Source organism: Hemibagrus wyckioides, linkage group LG10, assembly GCF_019097595.1.
Source record: "Hemibagrus wyckioides isolate EC202008001 linkage group LG10, SWU_Hwy_1.0, whole genome shotgun sequence".
Lineage (NCBI taxonomy): Eukaryota > Metazoa > Chordata > Actinopteri > Siluriformes > Bagridae > Hemibagrus > Hemibagrus wyckioides.
In genome coordinates this window covers 7379078-7402831 of record NC_080719.1, presented here as the reverse complement: position 1 = coordinate 7402831, position 23754 = coordinate 7379078, and the positions used below count along the sequence as shown (strand labels likewise).

The 23754-nt window shown below is 38.5% G+C and overlaps 3 protein-coding genes across 4 annotated transcripts; 2 read left to right on the top strand and 1 right to left on the bottom strand.

The window, feature by feature from the left end:
- Position 1: 1 nt before the first annotated feature.
- Positions 2-4979, top strand: LOC131360898 (claudin-34-like). 2 transcript variants are annotated; one of them, XM_058401717.1, is made up of 2 exons: positions 2-2378; positions 3560-4979. In XM_058401717.1, exon 2 carries the CDS (start codon positions 3766-3768, stop codon positions 4546-4548), a length of 783 nt encoding a protein of 260 aa, XP_058257700.1. In that variant the 5' UTR covers positions 2-2378; positions 3560-3765; the 3' UTR covers positions 4549-4979. The 2 variants fall into 2 exon arrangements, with proteins under 2 accessions (XP_058257700.1, XP_058257699.1); XM_058401716.1 differs by having other exon boundaries at positions 3532-4979.
- Positions 4980-10008: 5029 nt separating this feature from the next.
- On the bottom strand, positions 10009-12172 carry LOC131360596 (putative claudin-24). Its single transcript, XM_058401203.1, has one exon. It carries the CDS (start codon positions 11983-11985, stop codon positions 11317-11319), a length of 669 nt encoding a protein of 222 aa, XP_058257186.1. The 5' UTR covers positions 11986-12172; the 3' UTR covers positions 10009-11316.
- A 3479-nt stretch (positions 12173-15651) lies between these two features.
- On the top strand, positions 15652-23680 carry clcn4 (chloride channel, voltage-sensitive 4). Its single transcript, XM_058401433.1, has 12 exons — positions 15652-15853; positions 16712-16866; positions 17566-17665; positions 17748-17935; positions 18251-18373; positions 18636-18842; positions 18971-19051; positions 19324-19869; positions 19956-20142; positions 20704-21099; positions 21531-21747; positions 22547-23680. Exons 1-12 carry the CDS (start codon positions 15838-15840, stop codon positions 22635-22637), a joined length of 2307 nt encoding a protein of 768 aa, XP_058257416.1. The 5' UTR covers positions 15652-15837; the 3' UTR covers positions 22638-23680.
- The last annotated feature ends 74 nt before the right edge of the window (positions 23681-23754 follow it).

Sequence of the window (23754 nt, the reverse complement as noted above, 5' to 3'; positions counted from 1 at the left end):
TATATATATATATATATATAGAATGTGTGTGTGTCTTGTCTTCTCTCTTTTTTTGTTTTAAAGTCTTTTTACTACATTTATAACTTATGAATTTCCCTGTAAGAATAGTTTGTGAAGTATGTGAAGAAGATGATTCTGAAGTTTTAGACAAGGAGCTGAATTCTGTCAAATATGTGACTGTGTTATGAATTTAAAACTACAGCTGTAATACTCTAACAATAAAATTCTTAGGATTAGACGGATTTGCGAGAAAGTCTTAACAAATTTTATCCAACACTAGGGCAGTGTAATAATAGATCATTCCTGTTAACTGTGGTTTTCCTACAGTTACAAATTCCATTCAAGAATTCCTGAAAGCCTTCTACAACTGTTTATTGATTCATATACAGTAAGTCTTTTATCTTGGCCAGTCATCACAGATATGGAGTCGGAACCTCAGGAGCTCTGGGCGTGAAGCCAGAATACATCCTAGATGGCACGCCTATCTCATACAAAAATATATGTTTCTCATAAATGTTTATTGGCCCAGAAACTGCAATAACTTTATATAGATGTCTGCTGGAAGTGAGTTTAGAATTTTGTTTTCATTCTTACCACAGAGAGAGGTGGTGAAACTGTCCATGATAATTGACGCTACGCTACAGGCGTAGTAGATAGAAAAAAATAATTCAACCTTGTGACTGAGTGTGCATATTTGACCTCACATGGAATAATGTATATAATTGTGGCTTTTTTTTTTTTTTTTGCAGGATTTGTTTTAGAACCTCTTCCTTCTTAATATATCCTTGACACACCTTAGCTGGTGCATTTATGAGCTTTTCTTTTTTCTTTTATATTATTATTTTATTATTTTTTTGGCAGAGAATGACCTGAATGAAGTGCTTAAACTTCATTTTAGTAATGTTGTATTTTGCGCATTGATATAATAATAATAATAATAATAATAATAATAATAATAATAATAATAATATAATGTTTCCTCACAGGTGTATTATGTTGTTTATAAATGTTAAAGTATTATATCACACCATTTAAACCATCTGAAGGTGAAATAATCTTCCTGGCCACTTTAATAGGAACAGCTGCGTCATGGACTAAATTATGCAAATACAGGTCAAGAGCTTCAGTTTATTTCCACAAAAAAACTTAAATTGGGAAAGAATTGGGGAAAAAATGTGATCTCTGTGACTGTGGTATTGTTGTTGGTGCCAGACAGGCTGAAACTGCTGATCTCCTCTGATCTTCACACATAACAGTCTCTTGACTTTATTCAGAATGTGTGTGAAAAGATAAAAAGTGAACGGAAACACCGTGACACATCCCAGTCAATGAAATTGTGAGGTTGAAATTGGACATTACTTAAAGCTTGACCTGAATTTTTGCACTGGACTGCTGACACATGATTAAATGATTACCTCCTGTAATTCCATGAACACGCAGAGATATTGGCCACTATTAAAATAAGTAAATAATCTTGGAAAAAGAATATATTGGATAAGAAGTAGGTGATGACCTATTTTGAGTATGATGCAACCTTTCACTTGACTCCGGAATCTCCTTAAATCTTCCCGAAGCTTTGCATTTGACCTAAAGGGACAGGCTGCAGTCTAGTCATTGTGCAACCATAACAGACATAGCACTTTATTTAAGATCCTATCTCCCAGATGATGTAATCCAGCATCGACGTAAAACTATGAACACACAGAGCGTGAACTTACTTGTGTATTTCAAATTCCAGCATTAAATGGGTGATGAAATATAATTTCAGCTTGTCTTTGGATTTTTTTTAATTAGCACATACAACGATTGTGTTGTCTGTTTGCTTTTCTCACTAAAATACCACCTTTAATACATTTTCAGACCGACGGTATTCTTAGTCTGTGATCTAGTAAACCAGTAGTAGTCACTGCCTGCCAAATGCCATAACTAAATGTATTTTCGTGTACATTTACATCATGTAGACTTCCTAAAAATGACACACCTTTGAACCAAATAAACTTTGGGTGATGTTTCTCATATGTTTTATCAAAATGACCTGCCTCTTGCCCCACTTCATGTTTGTTATGCCACAACATTTCATTGCTTTGCTGGCAGAAGTGCAATAATGTTTGCACCATCTCCCAAGATTTTATTATAGCATTTCACACAGATTTACAATGTTTGACCATAACAATATCTGTGGCGTAGGTGTTGTTATTGTTTTATTGAGGACGTCATGCCCCAGCATCTGGGAGGAGTGTGTATGTTCAGTTAATTATTGACGAATGCAGTTCTTTCTATATTTACTGAATGGAGGAGGAAGTGAAGCATTTACTTTGTTTCAGGTGCGCCATTAAGCCTTTCATCACGCTTTAAATACTGACATTAGTCTGCTTAAGGTGAGGAGTATGAATGTTTTTGTTTATTTGTTTAGATGTTTTCTGTTTTATATTTAAGGCATGAAGGCCGACATTTGTCTGACAGATTTTACCTCATTTTCAATTTAATTCAATTTTTTCAATTTATTTGTATAGCACTTTTAACAATGGACACTGTCTCAAAGCATCTTTACAGAAGAATAGAAACAGAGAAGGAACAAAAAATTACAGTTTAAATTAAATTTACGGTTTGATCCCGAATGACAGCAGATTTGTGAGTTAGCTTGTTAAATTAGCTAAATTACCTGTTAAGTTATATTTTTCTTGCTAATGTGATCTAGCATTCTAATCCTAGCTAACTCTAATATTTTCCTAATGACTGATTACTAGCTTGCTAGTCTTGTGGTCAACTCTTTTTTATCAATTCTCTTGAATACTTCAGTTTCAGTAAAGGCAATTTTTTTTTGTTGTGATGTAGATTTTGCTAATTTCTTCCTTCAGATGTGTAAAATTTTGTACAATACAGTTTCCTAGTACTGTTTCAACATCTGCCTGTAATCAGTAATATTTTCTGTCCTAGTTGGGATTTTTTAAATAGATTTTTTGCCTATTTCAGATTTTAAGCATACTTATTGAAACATGTCCATCTAACAGACTGATTATTTTTTTCTTTTTATCTTGAGACCATTTAGCCTTTAAATAAAAGTACGCCATATTCTAAATCTAAAAGCACTGTAAGGCCTTTATGCCTATAGTTATGGTATTTATCATGGCAGTAGAGATGATTTGTTTTTCCTTCTGTGTAAGCTGTTGTTGTGATGTTTAATCAGCTGACATGGGTGATGTGCAATAAAGAGGCTGATTTAAATAAAAGGAACAGTTCAGCTTTTCACTGGCTGATATGATGTGCTGTAAACTGGATTTTTGAGAAAGCTGGTTTAACATTACGGAATAGATTTTTAATCTTTTTGTCATCATTTATTGCTTTATAGCATCACTAATGTGAGCTGTAAATAACTGCAGATTCATATTACTTGCCACAATATCAGTTGTGTGGAAATTGTTTGCTGATGTATTTCTTTTACATGTGTTTGCTTCCCTAAACAGCTCAGTTTGTTCCTGCTAATTTAACCGCCTACATACCCCTCCTCTTTCTCTTTCTCTCTCTCTCTAGCTCATTCTCTTTCTGTGTCTCCCCTAAGGGACACCACTGGTGTGTTTGTCAGGTTTCTTGGAGACAGGACGAGAGGGTTGGCAAAAAAGACGACCTGCACAGAGAGTGCAGTCCATTTCATACAAATCAATTCAAGCACACACTGTTACTTAGCTCCCAGGCAGTAAGGAGGAGTGTACACTTTACCTGACAATGGAGGAAAATATAAAGGCATACACTGGACAGTAGAAGATCATGCCATATCTGGTCCACACTGCCCATGCCCAGTTTGTGGGGTTCTGGGTAGGTGCCATTGGTTGGATTCTCACCATCGTAGCCATAGGCTTGGTGGAGTGGAGAGTATGGGAGGTATCCAATCTGTCTGTCATCACCTCTGGTCTGGCTTGGGTGGGCATCTGGAGGGTGTGCTTTTATACCAGTGTGCTTGCCACATCTGAGTACAAGATCATGTACTGCCAGCGGATGCAACTGACGGACCCTTACATGCCTAATGAGATTGCTGCTGCCCAGGTGCTCATGCTGCTTGCCTTCGTCTTGGGATTTTTTGGTAATTCCAGCATCATTTATGGACTCAGGAACATCTACTTTGGACTTGATGAGACTAGATCTATCACACTGTCTTTTTCCTTCGGTGGAGGACTTATGTTACTCGCTGGCGTGAGCTCGTTTATTCCTCTTTTCTGGAACTTAAACGCTGTGGTGACTAACCAAACCATTGACTTTCCACCTAACTTCAACATGCCCCCAGCTCCTGATGATCAGTATATTGGTCCTGGTATCGCTGTTGGAATTTTTGCATCCATCTTGGTGGTGTTGAGTGGAATAGTGTTCCTGTGTTACAAGCTCCCAGAAGGAATGAACTCCAAAATCAGACCTTCAAGGAAAAAGGAGCACCACTGTGGATTGAATGAAACCGAGATGGCAGTGCATGTAAAATCCAGACAAAAGCCTGGGCAAGGCAGAATAAACAGCCTCGGTATTGACAACCTGGCCTTCCAGTCCCAGAAAGACGGGTGAATGTGAACATGGGTCTTCGTTTTTCAGTCATAACTTCATTCTGTGAATTCTTCGTAATATGAGCGTGCATTGAAATGCAAGTGTTTTTGAAGGGAGGTTGGGTCAGACTGTTTACAAGGCAAACAATATTAGTGCAATTAAAGTGTGTGTCCTTTGGGGTAGTACAGTAATTGGGAAGTTATTCATAAACATCCTAATCTCTTGGGATTTGACACTTGACGCCATTGTAACCTGTTCCCACTGATGCACAATCAAAGCTAATAATGTATTATATGTGAACTATATTCTTGCACCTTGCTGTTAAATGTGCTTTGGGAGTTATATATTTTCATGTCTTGTGGTTTTATATGGATATTAATTGTTTTTGGATCATTTAAAATTTATGCCAGTGTCACAGGAGCAAATGTACAGTAAATAATAAAACAGATGAAAGAAACCTCTAAGATAGAAACTTCTATATTACTGTAAATGGAACTTTATATATATATAGTTCAAAAAGTTCCATATATATATATATATATATATATATATATATATATATATATATATATTTATATATATATATATATATATATATATATATATATACATAGTCATTTCATTGTCTGTACCGCTTATCCAATCTATACTTGGGTAACAGGGAGCTCAGGCATCATTGGGCATCAAAGCAGGATACACCCTGGACAGAGTGCCAACCCATTTCCATTCTTTGGAAGGACAGGATTTCTGATGGGAGAAGGTCTTTAGGATTCCTGATAGGAGAAAGTCTTGAGGAATTCTGATAGGAGAAAGTCTTTAGGTTTTCTGATAGCAGAAAGTCTTTAGGGTTTCTGATAGCAGAAAGTCTTTAGGGTTTCTGATAGCAGAAAGTCTTTAGGGTTTCTGATAGCAGAAAGTCTTTAGATTTTCTGTGAATGTTCCATAACATTTAATCCAACAATAAATTAATCTTTTTTTTTATTCAGAAAAAGATAAAAATGTGCTTTGATATAAGAGGAGTGAACACTCAATGATGTGCTGCTGTTGTTTTATTCCTTAGTCTGTGTACTGTTTGTTAATCATTGTAGATTTTTCCTTTGAGACCAGAGTAAAATATAATCTCTTTATGTATTTAAAACAACCTTTCAGAGACATTGCCCTGGGACTAATGTAAGTGACGTAGCACCTGACTGTACTCTGGTTATGACTAAGTGAATTATGTTCAATGAGGCCTTGGTTTGGGATTCACAGAAAAAAAGATCATTGACAGAGATAGGATTTGTGCCATTGGATTCTCATGAGTCATGCTTTCAGCCTGATAGTGGATTATTTTCTTTATCTTCTTTTAATGATCTTCTTATGTTAACCACTTAATCCCGGAAATTTTCCTTTTTTTAAAACAGCTGTAAATCTTTTTGCAATATGAAAAACACTGTCGTTTCACCAGCTAGGGTATAGTCAGTTTATTGTGTGCACAAAGACAGCCTGGGCTTTCTATAGTTTTAATGAGTTGGCCTTTTATACTGATGTGTACATGGAAAGGACAGACTTGAGACAATATAGATAATCCTCAAGGCTAAGATATGGAAAAAAGCATAAAAAGCAAGAGCAAGGGAAAAAGCATTGTGACCCAGTAAAACTGATATGAATGAACAAAGTACAGCCTTGTATACCCCCTGAGATCATGAATAAGCAAAAATCACTCTGAATTGCTTTTGATATCGTCATTGATATCTATATTGCCATTCCATAAGCATGGAAAAATCACACGTTTATTGAATATGCTTTTCGAATGAATACCAAAATATTCGAAGGGATTCAAAATAGTATTGTTTGTCCCTTTCTTTTGGAGGATATATAGTTCTTTAATGTGCATTTACTTTAGTGCATCACTAAAGAATCTGACTTACAGTATGGCATTAGCAAATAATGTTGGGGAAAAAGGTGGGGAATGTTGGGGAAAAAGTGCCATACTGACATGTTAAAGAGAAAATAAAACACAGTTGTGTTTTAGGAAGTTAATAAATGATGGCATGGAGTGGTTTGCGCCTGTGCAAAGCAGAGTCACTATTACTAGCCCAAAGCTGATTTCAACTGCACTTCCTGAAATTATTTATTTATTTTTTATTTTGTTTTTCAGCAATGTTCTTATGCTAATAATTTAGTTATTAAGGTATGACACACCATAGTAATGCTTTTTTATAGTGACATTAAATGTTGCAGAATGCCCAAGAATCAAGTTAGTTCCTGTTATTGTTTATATTATAGCAGCTTGAAAAATTCCCTCTTCACCAGCCTAAAGTTAGGAAAGAAATTACTGGGGATAAAAAAAGAATTCTAGCTTGTCATGTTACAGCAATCCCTCTATCCTTAAGACTTTCCCATCTTGCAAAACCTTAAATTGTCGTGTTACTAGTTTTGCCTCTGACTGTTAAACCCCCGATGCTGGAGATAATGGAGATAACCTGATACGCCTTCCAAAAATGTTAAATAAATGTCTCTTAGCAGACAATTTCACCAAATATATTTACAGTGTCCGCTATACAGGTCCCTGTGTATGTAAATAGACAAATGCTAGCATATTACAACATTAGAACAAGTACAATTTGTAGCTGCACACACAGAAAATAAATCCTTGTGACCAATCAGAATTGAGAATGCAACAGGTTTCTGAAAACACACACACACACACACACACAAACACACACAAACACATCGATTGCAAGATTGGTTTCAGGGATTCAGAGAAAATGGTACAGAAGTTATGCTTGAAGTGTGATCCCTTGTACACAGTGAACCTTACAGCACAAAATAAACACCTAGAGCCTGTACTTGTGACAGGTGTGTCTAATTACACGTGAGCTGGAAATTACTGCCTCACGTGACAAAAGCTTGGCCTATATTTCAGAGCTCCTTATCTATGTAATAAAGTTTCCAGCCCCTGACTCACATGTTGTGGACTCTGGAGTCCATGACCCTTTTGGATGCCCTGCTCATATGAACCACAGCGGAGGATGGCAGCGGCAGGCAGGGCACGTGAGCACGTCTTCAGCCTTCCCATAGCAGCATTAATTGTTAGCCTGGAAGTGCAGCATGTGTGTGTGCTCAGCACAGCAAACGGGCTGATGCTGGCAGAACAAAAGGCCTTTCTCAGCAGCCTGACTGGCTCCACGGCAGGGGCAGGAGTCAGGACCTGTGATTTCTGCACCGCGCAGGGCAACTCATGATGTGAAGATGATAGTAATGACAAGTGTGGTGGTACGTGTTCGAATTATACACTATAGAAACACCACTCTGATACATAACAGTTACAGGATAAATATAACCTTTATAGGATGGCGGAATTGCCTGCTGGGAAATGCTTCCTTGCAAAATATGTTATTTTTTCTGTACTTTTAGTATTAACCGTGTACACACACTGAGATCTTGAACAAGTACCGCTGCTCACTCATCCATTTGTCTAAGCAGTGAATAAGTTATATTAACATTAACAATTATTGCTTTGTAGGCTCTATCAAAAACATCCTTTAGTCCGCTAGTTCACTAGGTCAGGTACTAAGACTAAGTACCATCCATCAACCTACAAACCTCATCAGGGAGAACAGTACAGTATGAAAAAAACAACAAAACAGAAGGATACAAAGTGCTAATGGAAATGTTTGACAATGTGATATCAGGCAGCAGCAGTGTGATGCATAAAATGAAGCAGATACAGGCTAGGAGTAACAGTGTTGAGCAGAAAAGCATCACACACAGTAAAATGAAGGCTGTAATCAACAGTAGATGACCACATCCTTCCACTCCTGTCAATTAAAAACATGAATCTAAAGCTGAGACAGTTGGAAAATAAATAAATAAAAACCCAGGCTACATTTCTCTAATCCTAAACTATACAGTATTCCTGAGTCTCTCTGCCCAATGCAGGCTTAAATACCTTGGATCCCAGTGTAGTCTTCTGCTGTTGTAGCTCTTCTGCCTCGAGGTTTGCTGTGTTGTGTGTGCTGAGACGATTTTCTGCTCACCACGCTTGTTAAGAGAGGTTATAAGGATATCGCTTTTCATCCTTTTGGCTAAGAGCAAGTGTACAGTAGTAGCTGTTCTTATCAGTTTCGTATCTGATATTCCCACCTGAGGATGTGGTAGCTCAGGGGTTCAGATGCTGGATTACTTATTGGAAGGTTGTGAGTTTAAACCCTAGGCTCAACCACTGCTGGCCCTTAACCCTCAACTGCTCAGTTGTAAAAATGAGATAACTGTATGTAACTCTGGAAAAGAGCATCTTTCAAATTAATTTTAACCAATTCTCACCTGACCTTTCTTATCAACAAAGCATTTCTACTTGCAGACCTGCTGCTCACTTGGTTCTTTTTGTTTCTCGCACTCTTCTGTGTTAACTCTAGAGACTGCTGTTTGTGAAAACTCTAGAGACTCTAGAGACTCAGTGTTTTCAGAAAAAACATAAACCAGCCCATCTGAGATGGTCACTGAATTCACATGTTTCTGTCAATAATCCATTCTGATTATTGGAAATTTATCAAACTTTTGACCTTTATGCATGATTCTATTCATTGCACTGCTTCCACGCGATTGGCTGAATAGATAACTGCCCACGCCAGCCAGTGTACAGGTGTACAAAACACAAACATCCCTAACAGAAATAAAACATTATGATTTCCATAGTGTCAAGTGACATAGACTGGCTTTATCTTCCGCTGATTTTCCATCTGGAGATCAGAACCTGAAGCAGAATTTCAAAATCCATGTGGTTCATTTGCACAAAGGAAGTGGGCAGGAAATGGGCAGCTAGTGAGAGGACCATGTGTTTGTTGTGGTAGTGAAGAAACCTTTGTATGTCTAAAGATGGTGAGATTAGCATACAAAGATAAATAAGTCCATTGTGGAAGGCCAACAAAGAGAGCTTTGCACACACACACACACACACACACACACACACACACACACACACACACACACACATCAAAGGAAGATGGTAAAAACCCTGGCTAAGAAAAATGGTTCTGAGAACTGCTGAGAAAATTTAAATAATGTCTTGAGCAAGCTTGTGTAACTGTATGGTCATTAAAGCGGTCATTAAATGTAGCTTAGTGTAGCAGAGCAGACTGAAGGATCAGGGAAGATTACACTCAACTGCTGCTTCCAAAAATCCTGCTTTGTCAGGTCTCTTTGTCACAAAGCTTGGTGCACAGACAATTAACCCATTAAACATCCAACAGTTTGTGTGTAAAAACAGGCAATTTGGTCTTTATTCCACGGTATTTACATTATAGGTTCAATCTAGTCTTAAACATAGACATGACTCACAAGTACCGTCTGTAGTAGAACAAAGCTGAATTGATAGAACCTTTATTTTCACTTAATAAACAAAATTATAAATGAAGTTGTAGAGATAATACGTAAATATCACCTCACACGATAAATATATATATATATATATAAACATCTAGTTTTATAAGGTATATAAATTCAAATGAATAAAAAAAAACCCATCCAAATAAAGACCACACCTCAAAAAAATCACAACAAACTTTGCGATATGTACAATTCCAAGGGAAAATCGATAACAGAAATTGTTAAAACAGAAAAACACATCATTTTCTTCGAAGAATGGATTTAAATCATTAACCATGATAGTGTCCTTTACTCTAAATGATCTATTGCTATCAATTTGTCCTTGTGAAGATGGTACACTCATTTTTTTTTGGCATATTAGCGTTCCCCACATTTCGTTATCAGGTTTTGGCATGACTATATGATAATAAGATTATCAATGTATTAAAAAAAATGTTGTGCAAACTTCAAAATGTCATCGCATCCAAAAGTCTTTGGATCTCATACTGTATATCAAATTGTCTTATTAATTACTGATATGCACATGTTACAGTAGCAGTGTGAAAACCAAACTTTCTCAGAAAGTTTATGCTTCAAAATAGAATTGATTATATACTTTGGGGATTAATGGTGAATTACGGACATTCAGGTAGAAATAGAGCATACTGTGCGTGTACTATAACGATAACATGTACTCTAACTGTACCCTATTTTAAAGGAAAATACAGGTATGTGCGCTGATGCTGCTGAGACCGAGCAAAATAAAGTTCGATATAAGTTCATATAACTCGCCCCCGCAACCACAACCACACAGTTCCAATACAATTAAACACGCAGACGAAAAATAAAGATGCTGAAATAATACGTTTTAGGTGCAATGCAAGGAAAGAACACCGAAGCTCATAGCTGAAACACTGACTCTGTGTTGATTGCGTAAACACAATGTGCTATTTTAGTTTCCTTTAGTCTCTGTTAAGCCACTGAACTAGAAAACTAGCTGTATTATCATATAGTATACTTTTTAACCAGTTTTTGGGTAACTAATCCATGGCACTAGGCAACACAATAGAGCTTTCACTTGCCTTTTTTTTGTTGTGTCTACCCCTTTATACATTTATACCAACACTGTCTTGCTGTGTGCCATAACCTATATTATCCAAGCAGTTTATTTCCAATTAATAAAAATCTCATGAATACTATGCTTTAAACACTTTATATTGCTTGAACTGATTTGTTACAGTCTTCTGTGTGCACTATATATGAAATTTCAACACTGAAATATATAAATGGAATTACCGCGATGAAAGAGCAGCATCCTGTAATTTTGCACATCATGTCCAGTGCAGTTCTGTCTCACCAAAATACTATCTCTGTGGTGTAGTGGTATGTGGTTACTGGAGAAAAAAAAAAACATTTAAAAGAATCATCTTCTAACACATATCACACATATTCTGTCCTCCGTCCTGGAGAAAGTTCAGGATTGGCATGTCCTCCTTGCAGTGGTACAGACTCTGGCAGTGGACACGGGATATCTTGCCTGCAGATGCAGGAGGTAATAAGCAATGATCCAGCGACAAAGTGCAGAAGCGCTGCAATCCAGCCCAAGAACAGCGCCTGACCGAATTCCCAGCGTGGAACCACATCAGGAATGGACTCATCGAAGAATCTCAGAACGGTCAGGTGGGCTATGTAGGACACAGGAACCAGGCCCATAATTCCTGCAGCGAAGCACAGCAATCCCCCCATCATCTTCAGCGTCCGCTTCTCTCTGAGGGTCTCGGCACCTTTACAGCTGTTGACCAGATAGATACCTGGGATTGCAAAAGATATTCCCAATAAACTGGTTGCCAAGGTGGCACACATAAGGATCCGAGCCAAGCGGATGTCTGGAGGGAGTCCGAGGAGGCTGTCGTAAGGCCGGCACTCCAGAACGCCCAGCTCCTGCACCACACACGTCCCCCATAATCCCAGTTCATAGCTCTCAGCAGGAAGGAGATCAGTGGACAGCGTGAGCCACTGCGACATCAGAGTGGTGGTCAATGAGAAGAGCCAGGCGCTTAGAGAGAAGAATACACCAAGAAGCTCCATAACACATACTCCCGAATCCATGATGATACTCCAGAGAAATACTCTTGGAGAAGTCTTTCTAGCAGAGACGCCACTGTGGTGTCTGCTTACTAAAGCATTAAGAGGATTCCTCCTCCTCTAGTGAGTTTCCTTTGAAGGCGCGCATTTAACAGACACAGCCAGGAGGATGGCATCGTTCTGACATGTTGCCCTCCTCTCGCTGATGGCACGTCTGAGCTGCACTGATCAGCACCAAGGGAAATGGTCAGGAAAACAACAGCATTATTCACACATGCAGATCGTTTCCAAACAGTCCCTCTCAGGACATGTGGGAAGAATACAGAAAGGCCGGCTTAGAAATGCAGATTCTGCTGGTAGAATGGCGTGAATATTCACATGCTTCACAAAGGTACTACTGCTTCCTATTCTGTTTTCTATTCCTTATAGCAGAAGAAAGACGTGAGAACGGACTGACTAGACAATTGTAGAAAGGAAAAATCTTTGTTTTGGACTAAATCTGCTTTTTCTTTGGATACTTTCACTCTGGTGAAATCAGTGTCTTCATGCAGTATATGTATATATGTATAATAAATATGTAGCTTTATTTTATAATTTATTTGTCAGATTATAACTTTATTTAACTGTGTTTAAATTTCTTGAATTTGTTTGAATATTTCAACTCTGTTGAATAAAATCTAGAGTCAGGAGTTATCATTATTAGCAAACTATATTTGCATCCTTGTTGATGCTTAAAAATTAGTTCAAAATTAATTAATTGTACTTTTAATTGGAGCGGTGGTAGCTCAAGTGGTCAAAGCTCTAGGTTGTTGACTGGAAGACGGGATTCAAGCCCCAGTACTGCCAAGCTGCCACCTTTGGGCCCTTGAGCAAGGCCCCCAGCCCACACTGCTCCAGGGGTGCTGCATCATTCCTGACCCTGCACTCTAAACCCCAATCTCCAAGGACGGGATATGTGAAGACTGTGCAATAATGTATATGTGACAAATAAAGAGAACTTAATTAAGTTTCAAAGTCACAATTTGTGGAAGCAAACAGGGTGGAAACAAAAGAAAAGTGGGAAGATTCTCAAAAAAAAATTAAAAGAAGGAGCAGGAGACAATCTTTTATTGCTTATAATAATGAAATAACATCCGTAAAACTACATCATATTACATTTTTTGCAGTTTGCATCATTTAGAGGTGAAGGCTAAATCACTTATGGATACAAATGTCTGGGGAAAAAAGTATAAGTGAACCCACAGTGTTTAACATACTCTGGCAAATATTGGAAAAGTGAGATTATATCTGTAATTAATGGTTGAGGTTGTGTGTGTTTCCCTTGTCCTTAGGATACCTTTTCAAATAATAAAAAAGAAAATGCTGAGAGCAAACAGAATCAAACAAAAGGCTTTTCTTGCAGGCCATGTCAGGGGACAAAGTGTTATGCAGATGGTGACGTTTGCTGGTAGGAGTCTGAACATGGAAGGCACAGAGTGACAAAGAGAAGACACATGAAACACACACACACACACACACACTTTGGAATTAGTCTTTGGAGTCCACTGAACTCAAATAAGACACTGCCCTGAAATAGAATATGTGAAATAAAGGCACAAAAGTTTGAAGTTTTATTCTGAAAATATTGAAATGTAATCAGTCTACTGTATAACGTATTATAATGTTTATAAGTATGATGTACATGTTTATTTCAAGGTGTTAACACAGAGGGGCGCCAGTACACAATATTCAATATTTTTCTCTCTTTTTCTCTGTTCTCATCATACTGTCATACAGACAAATAAAAAATTATGTATGTTTATGTGTCTCTCAGAGCACTATTGATATAATTGTTACATATTTCCTATATAATCTAGTGTCTAGTGTTTTACTATAGCCTAGTCTAGGACATACGTTTTAACTCAACATGGAGTGTTTTTCAGTATGTATCCCTTTAAGTATCTTATATATATATATATATATATATATATATATATATATATATATATATATATATATATATATATATATCTTTTTAATCACTGTAATAATCTCAAGTTGCTCATATTTAGGATCCAGTCCTTGAAAGGTTTCTCTCCCAGCAATTTGCAGCAGTTTATGCGCACCTCTGGTTGCTGTGCTGACGTTCACAAACGCGCGCTTCAAGCCTGGCGGGTTCTGCGTCTCAAATCAAAAAGATCGGCCACACTTCCTCAAATCCAAATCCACTGACCTGATTAGCTCATAAATGGGACTGGAATTCAGATCATTTCATAGAATGTAATATACTATCACACTGTTCCACAGCATTAAATACGTTTATGTAGATGCTTTGGCACAAATTAGCTAAAAGACTAATGAAATAACATTCTGGCTAGCTACATAAACCACTGCCATTTCATCCTGCCCACATACGACCCTTAGTTATATAATTAATATAGTGCATTCTTAAGCGATCTTATTATAAAAACATTGAAATCTTGCAATTACGAACCGATTTCTTGACATTTTCAATGTAAAAACTGCAGCTTGACCACAGTGCCTCACAAAAGAGCGTATATCATGTGATGTCTTAAAAATGTTGACTGCCAATGTGTCTTGAATGAGTTCGGTGTGTTCTAAAGTTTGGGATGTCTCAAAATGACAGACATTTCTTAATTAGAACTAAATAGGCTTAACATTAAGTACTAGGAAGTCTTTAATAGGAATTCTTTTAGGAAAATTCCATTCAGAGTACACCGCAAGTCTTAGGTTGAATGAATGAATGAAAGAAGAATATCAGCATGAAATAAGTGAATGAATTCATTTATTCATCTTCAGTTATCTTTTTTTTTTATCCTGGTCAGGATGAATGTGGATGAAGCTGATGTGCAAGAACACTGGCTGTGATGCAGGAATACACCTTGCATTAAGAAGGGAAATTGAGTTTAGATAATTGGCATGTTTTGTATAGAATATCTTTGTGTGCTGTAGAATTACAATTTCTCTTCACAGGAACTACGGGTTATGTTTCAGCACAAAGTATAAAGACATAGTGTGCCAGGATTAGAAAAATCTAAGCTCTTAAATGCTGACAAGAATCAGTTTTTGAATAACTGCTATTGGGAGCAGCATGGGAGAGTTCTTTTAAGAAAATAAACAACATTAAGTAAAAAAAAAAGTAAAAGAAATAAGAAGTAAAAAGTAATAAGAAAAGCTGGAGCGCAAACTATTCAAATGGTAAGCTGTCACTACTTGATCCATCCCGGAAACATGATTTAAGTTAATTTGTCACGTACACATTACTGCACAGTGAAACGTTTTCTTCGCATATCTCATCCTTAGGGGTTGGGGTCAGAGCACAGGGTCAGCCATGATCCAGCACCCCTGGAGCAGGGGGCCTTGCTCAAGGGTCCAACAGTGGCAGCTTTGCTGGTGCTGGGGCTTGAACCCTGATCTTCCAGTCAACGACCCAGAGCCTTAACCACTTGAGCTACCACCACCCCGGTGATGATATTTGATATTTGTACTGCACATCTGCGGAAATGTGTCTACTTCTCGTCTGAATTACGACGAAACGATTTGTATTTGTTATACAATTTTGATATTATAATATTACTAACAACACAATGTTATAATGTGTGGTTTTCGCGCATGCGCAGTACGGTAGTCTCGAGTAGTGACAGTAGCTAAGCTGGATTTCTTTTCTTTAGCACGGGTTTCGTCGATTTGAGACGCACCTCGATGCATGCTGGGAAAGTGACGGCTAGTTTATTTACCAGCTTCTCGCTAGCGATATCATTATATGGCAGCCATAAAGTGACGCTTAGAAGAATTATTGCTTTTAAAAAAATAATGTTTACGTTACAGAAACGGATCTGAGTAAACTAATATACGACAATTATTTAATGATAAAGTATGGCGGAGGCAGAAGGTAAGCAGATGATGTACATGCATGAGATAGAGAATCTCCGCTGCGGGAAATGAAGCTGCACCTGCTTCACATCTCATATTTCATCAAATATAAACGATATAAATTACAATAAATATATTATTCTTGATATAACCGTAATTGTTTAACTGGTGGTGTCATGTTGTTGTCTCGCCCTCCTGCATTATTTGTGCAAATGTTGGCATACGTGTTTGCATAAGCTTGCAGGATGTGTTATAACACTTCATAAATAAAACGCTGAGTATCTATTTCTTTATTAAAAAAAAATATCTGAGTTAATAGTTGTCTTTATAAGCTATCCGAATCATCAGGATGACACTGAATATCTGTTGGACACATATTTGTTGCTTCTTCCCTAGCACGTAATGAAAACAAGTGTTAATAACCATTTTTCTTTTGTTTCCACGTTTATAAGGTAGTAATAACACACAGTAATAACACTAGTTTATTACCGGTCTATATCTATACTTTAATGTAGTATTCAGGTTTCTGAAACATAATGGAGGAAATATTTACCTTTCTGATACATGTGTGTTCAATTTTGACTTATTCTTCATAACTTTAATGCCCCAAGGTTAGGCTGGTCATTAATGTACTCGTAATTTCCCAATACTTCATCGATTTTTAAAAAAAATTGTATATCTTGGTGCTTCTTCTTCTTCTTCAATAAATTAATTTATTTATTTTTGCAGTTGAGCTTTGCATAATAGGATGTTTATGATGCAGAGCAGTCTTGCTTTATTTTTCTCTAACTAACGTTACTATTATTTTGGACACTGTAGTATGTGGTAAAAAGTCTTTAGGTTTGTTTTAAAGCTGACAGTTTGATCTTTTCTCAAGTGATCAGCAATGCCACCCCCACGGAGGAGATGAACGGGGCTGGGAACCTGATGGACTTCCTAGATGAGCCCATGCCTGATGTTGGCACATATGAAGATTTCCACACCATCGACTGGCTCAGGGAGAAATCCAGAGACACTGACCGGCACAGGAAGGTACTGTTTGAGAGCCACACGTGTTTAACAAGTTCATCATAAACAGCATTACAGAAATGTGCAGTAAGAGCTGATGAAAACCCTTGGATGAGTGGTGAGATACAGATATTTCAAATAATATATGAAGTCCTAATAAGGCGTAGAGCCAAACTTCTAGGTGCCTCTAGAACAGGTGTCACTATCTCTGAATTGTTCGTGGACACCTGAACATCCATCACATTCCAGATATAGTCCCAGATTTGAACCCCCTTGCCATTATAATTCTTTTGGGAAGGATTTCCACTAGATTTTGGAGTATACCTTTGGGTTTTTTGTGATCATTTAACCCCAAGATCATTAGTGTGATCATTAATGAGGAGGTCAGGTGTGCAGTCAGTGTTCCGGTTCATCTCAGAGGTGCTGAGTGGGGTTGAGGTCAGTGCTATGTGCAGGACACTTGAGTTCTTGTCAAACCTTATCTTTCTTCATAGAGCCTGCTTTGTGCACACAGTCAATGTCATGCTGGAACAGATCTGGTCCTTCTAGTTGCAGTGAAGAGAAATCTGAATGCTACAATATACAAAGGCATGTACACAATTATGTGAGTCCAAATTTGTAGCATCGGTTTGAGGAAGAAACATATCTGGGTGTGACGATCAGGTGTCCACATACTTTTGGCCATGTAACGTAACTCTGACTGAACGATAATATTATCCTTAGATCCGAAACAAGCGGAAGGAATCTATTTGGGAGTTTGTAAAGAGCCTGCTGGATGCCTGGTCAGGATGGGTGGTCATGCTGTTTATCGGACTACTATCAGGTATAACACTTATTTGCCCTGTGTGAGATTGATAAATAGTGACTGGCTGATGGTCAGAATGATGATTCCCTTCCTGCCTCAGGCACATTGGCTGGAGTGATAGACCTGGCTGTGGACTGGATGACAGACCTGAAGGAGGGAGTTTGTCTGTCTGCATTCTGGTACAGCCACGAGCAGTGCTGCTGGACATCCAACGAGACTACATTCGCAGACAGGGACAAATGTCCTCAGTGGCAGAAATGGGCTGAGTTAATGACAGGACACACTGAGGTACAGCAGGACGTGAGATGAAGCTTGTCTATCGTTCAATAAAATATTCATATATATATACATACAGTAATTACATACATTACATCATTAATGACCTAAATCTACATGCAGATATTTTATATAGCTGATCTGTGTGTTCTTGTTAAACATTTGAATATGAATTGATTTCCACCGAAACAGATCATATCATAGGAGCTTATTTTGAGATTTTGTATTTAGCAGGCTGTATAAGTGTGTAATTCACCTAAAGTACATTGTCATGACAGAAATAAACCAGTTGTCTGAACTGTGTTTTCTCGTGTGTATTGTGCTTAGGGTGCTGGAGCATATGTGTTAAATTACTTCCTGTACGTGATGTGGGCGCTGTTCTTCTCCTTTCTGGCTGTGTCTCTGGTGCGAGTGTTTGCTCCCTATGCCTGTGGATCAGGAATTCCAGAGGTAAGTGGTTCTATACAAGAAGGTTCAGAAAAGCTTTAACACGGAACTGAGTGTCTCAGTATGATGATGATCTTTTTAGAAGCAGTTCACCAGGTAAATATAAACACTGAAATGATGCTAGAGTAGTTTATTCATTTTGTATTCAGTAAAATAGACTACAGGCCGTGACAATGGAAGGTATTTTTTCCTCATAAAAAGTCCAAATATGTTTATATATTATTCATCATTTAACCTGAACTGAATCTGTGCCTTCTTTTGCCAGATTAAGACAATCCTGAGCGGGTTCATAATCCGAGGTTACCTGGGGAAGTGGACCCTGCTGATTAAGACGGTCACTCTGGTGCTGGCTGTGTCGTCTGGTCTCAGTCTGGGAAAGGAGGGACCACTGGTGCATGTTGCCTGCTGCTGTGGGAACCTCTTCTGTAGCCTTTTCTCAAAATACAGCAAGAACGAAGGCAAACGTAGAGAGGTGAAAAGCACTGCTATGTTCGTTTAATAGATGGCATAACTCTTCTCTTTATAGTTCTCTTTTTTATTTATGTCATGACCTGTAGTGACACCACATGACACCGCATGCTGTGTTTGTGTGATCCGTAGGTTTTATCAGCTGCCGCAGCTGCTGGAGTCTCCGTGGCGTTTGGTGCTCCAATAGGCGGAGTGCTTTTCAGCTTAGAGGAGGTACTTGCATCACAGTAAACAGATTCTTAAATTTCAGACAAATTTGCATCCCAGACTTAATGTGCTTGTTGTTGAGCATCACAGACTGAACTTATTTGTAAGTCACCCTGAATCAATGTAAAGGAAATTGAGTTTAGAGCTGTTTTCAATCCATATTTTTCTTTTCTATAAATGCTAAAAATCTTCTATTGTAATTCCTAAGCACACATAACATTGAAAACAGCTTCCTTTTATGAGCCTTCTTCAATTTTAGCCTCCTGTGCCTCTTTCAGGTTAGTTATTACTTCCCTCTTAAGACTCTGTGGCGCTCGTTCTTCGCCGCACTGGTTGCCGCCTTCACGCTGCGCTCCATCAACCCATTCGGCAACAACCGCCTGGTTTTATTCTACGTGGAATATCACACGCCGTGGTACATGGCCGAGCTAGTTCCCTTCATCTTGCTTGGGGTATTTGGCGGCCTCTGGGGCACCCTGTTTATCCGGGGTAACATTGCCTGGTGCCGCCGCAGGAAGACCACTCGTCTCGGCAAGTACCCTGTCCTGGAGGTTATCGTAGTGACGGGCATTACAGCCATCTTGGCTTTCCCTAACCCGTACACACGCCGCAGCACCAGCGAGCTCATCTCAGAGTTATTTAATGACTGTGGTGCTCTCGAGTCCTCCCAACTCTGCGATTACATCAATAACCCCAATATGAGCCGTCCAGAGGATGACATACCAGACAGACCAGCCGGGCCGGGGGTCTACAGCGCCCTCTGGCAGTTGGCGCTTGCATTGATCTTTAAGATAGTCATCACCATATTTACTTTTGGCATGAAGGTACGTCATTGCTTGAAGGCTATCGCTCATTGATCACTTTTCATATTCAAATATTTAAGTAAGTTCTGTGTTGCTGCTTCGCTCAGATCCCATCAGGGTTATTCATCCCCAGTATGGCGGTTGGAGCCATTGCTGGACGGATAGTGGGCATTGCTGTGGAGCAGATGGCCTACCACCACCACGACTGGATCATCTTTAAGAACTGGTGTCGCCCCGGTGCAGACTGCGTCACCCCCGGCCTGTACGCCATGGTGGGGGCCGCAGCGTGTCTCGGTAAGACAGTGCAACATAATCAAGGCTATGCTTTGGCAAATTAATTTTCATGTATGGTTCATACAGCTTGTGGTCTAAGCTGGGTTATACTGTACTTCCAACATAAATGGGGAAGTAGATGTTGATCTGTTGTAATCGTCTGTTTGCACCAGTGATATGCTTCGTGTGGCTGAATGTGAAATTTTAAACTAGATGAGGTTTAAAACCTGGGTGTGTCCAGGCTCAGTAGCAAAATCAGGAAGAGTTATTATGAAATATGGAATAAAGTAGTCATTAAATAACAAGTATTCTTTAAACATAATAATAATAATAATAATAATAATAATAATAAAGCAGCTTTGACTGAAATGCTTTACACGAAGCATTAATCTGTTTTGAGGGAAAAAAAGAATTAAAGAAATAATACAGTAATTAAACATTTAGTTCATTTAATTCAATTGAACATGAATCACTGCAACATGAAGGCACAATTATAACACTACAGTCTAATGACCAGTTTTATTTAGTCCTTTTCTTTCCTGTTTCTGTCTTACTTCTACACTCTCTTTCTCTTCATTTCAGGTGGAGTCACTCGGATGACCGTGTCTCTGGTGGTCATCATGTTCGAGCTGACCGGTGGCCTAGAGTACATTGTCCCTCTAATGGCCGCCGCTGTCACAAGTAAGTGGGTGGCGGATGCATTCGGTAAAGAGGGAATTTATGAGGCACACATCCGTCTGAACGGTTACCCGTACCTGGACCAGGACGAGTTCACCCACCGCACGCTGGCCACCGATGTGATGCGACCACGCAGGAACGAGCCGCCACTCTCCGTCCTCACGCAGGACTCCACCACAGTGGAGGACGTCGAGATGCTCATCAAAGAGACAGACTATAACGGCTTCCCCGTGGTCGTCTCACGCGAGTCCGAGAGACTCATCGGTTTTGTCCAGCGCAGGGATCTGACCCTGGCTATCAGTAAGCACTTACACTCACTTACAGTTCTGCAGAAAGACAGAATATTTATTTACCCACATTTCTGAAGTATTAGATAGCGTTGTAAAGCTAAAGCTGGAATCGTATACAAATAGGACATTAAATTTAATCTGCTGAGCTGATGTTAAGTCCTCTTAAAGCACACTATGTCGGCAACCAATATCTGAAAGAGCTGGGCAGAAATGATTGCTAGAGATTTCAAAGCACGTCTGTCAAATATCATAAATGTAAACGCATCTTTATTAAATAATCTTTATTTAGTACATACTGTTCCATGATCTACCTCTAACATTCTTTCAGTAACTCTTACTGAATTATTCAGAATTTTATTGCAAAAAACAAAAATTGTTTTTGAGTATTTCTTATAATTCATTATATAACTCATGCTCTCTGCTCTGTCCACGTATATTTAGAGACTGCACGTCAGAAGCAGGATGGTGTGGTGAGTAACTCAGTGGTGTACTTCACCGAGGACGCACCGCAGCTGCCAGCCTCGAACCCTCAGCCCCTGAAGCTGAGGCGCATCCTCAACCTCAGTCCCTTTACCGTCACTGACCACACACCTATGGAGACCGTGGTGGACATCTTTCGCAAGCTCGGCCTTCGCCAGTGCCTTGTCACTCGCAGTGGGTAAGATCCTAAACCATGATGTCTCTAGTCAATATGACTTGCTTAGTATGACAGTCCTGTTCATACCGATCATACTATATTAGTATCTACAAGAGTCCTGGGCACATAAGAAGCATGTACATGTTCAGCGACTTCTGGAGGATTTCAATCCTCCAGAGGTCCACTAGAGGGCACACCAGAGCTGAAATGAGGCAAATAATCTATAGTATATTTATAGATATATTGTGTAACGAAGTGGTGAAACGACAGATACATTTAAATTGATGCCATTTGTCAGATGCTTTTATTTAGAGTGGTTTACAGAGGTGTTTTGTAGTCTGTGAAAAACACATGCCGGTTCATAAGAGAGACCGAGAGTACTATCCATCTAAAAACCCTGCTTTTTAAAAACAATGAAACAAATGGGATAAAATACAAGCTCTGCTAGTTCGGATAAAAAAAAAAATTAATACGCAAGGAAAAATGGGGGATACATTTTTTAAAGTAAGTAAGGAATGAGAGATGGTGTCAGAATGATCAACAGTGGAGCGGTGTAACGTGAGCCACTGTTTGTTTCTATTCCATTCTTACATTTTGTATAAACTCTAAACATTACACAGTTTATGTTGGTGCCATCAGCCATGCCACGATCAAAGTCACAGAGATCACACTTTTCCTGTGTGCTGATGTTTGATGTGAACATTAACTGAAGCTCTTCACCCACGTCTATATGATCTTTTGCTTTGCGCTGCCGCTTCACGATTGGTTGATTGCATCCATGTTGTACATTTTTCTGACATCATATTTCTTTACCCCTCAGGCGGTTACTCGGCATCATCACTAAGAAAGACGTGCTACGACACATGGCCCAAATGATGAACCAGGACCCCGAATCAATCATGTTCAACTAAAAAGCCTATCTCCATCTTTCACCTTGTTAGGGCAGTGACCTCATGAACCTTACAGACTGTAAATAGTGCAACACTACTGTAACTGCAAGTATTTACTCGTGTAGAAATGTAATATCAAACCTTTATGTGTTTTGGGCCAAAAAAGATCAGAATCTGAAATGAAGACCTTGGATGCAGTGCATGACAACATTTAGAGGTGATTACATCAATAATCAGGTACCATGACATTTTCATAAGTATTTAAAGCCCAGCTTGTTGCCACTGACAATGGGCCTTCTGTAAAATCATCACAGAGAATATGATCTGACAGTAGAAGACAGTCAGCTCCCCTGATTAGGATTTTTCTTTATTAACAGATCACTTGTAGCAAAATTTACATCGCCTCATGAAGTTGTTGTCTATCAAGTGCAAAAAAAAAGGTCAAGTGTTTAAATCACTGTAACTTGTGTTAATCTGCTGCTGCCATACTCTTTTCTTTTTGTTGTTAACTTAAATCATTAGACATCGGTGTTGTAACTTATAAAATATTCCCTATTATAAGGGACGCGACAAACTAAAAGAACGCATCCATAACAGGGACCTTTAATCAGTTCACTTTGAAGGTACTTTATTTCACGCAGGCCATAATGACAGGATTAAATGTAAGATACCGATTATGTTATATGATTTAGTTCTAGGGATTAGGGCCTGCGTTTTTGCACCACGGATCAGGAGCATTAATGTGGCAACAGATAGTACCATGTTTTGGTCATATTTATTATTTTAATGTGAATATTTATTTAGATCTGATACAAAATGCCAGATGTCATGCTACATTTTGTTGCGATTGTGGTACGTTTTTATGGTATATTTTTATGTGCACTTTCTGCATTTGCTCGATACTAAAACACAAAATGGCACAGCTGTATTAAATGGTACGAGCCTAACTGTTTTAATTGCCAGCTACATGCAAAAAAAAATAAATCAATGAATGAATTAATACTGAAAAAATTGGAAAAGGGAATCTTGAATTTCAGCTTATGATTATTAAATGATTTAATCAATTTCTGGACATCTTTTTTGAAGATTCTAAATATTTCTATTTTTTAGTAATCAAATTCAATCAGCTTAAATGCAC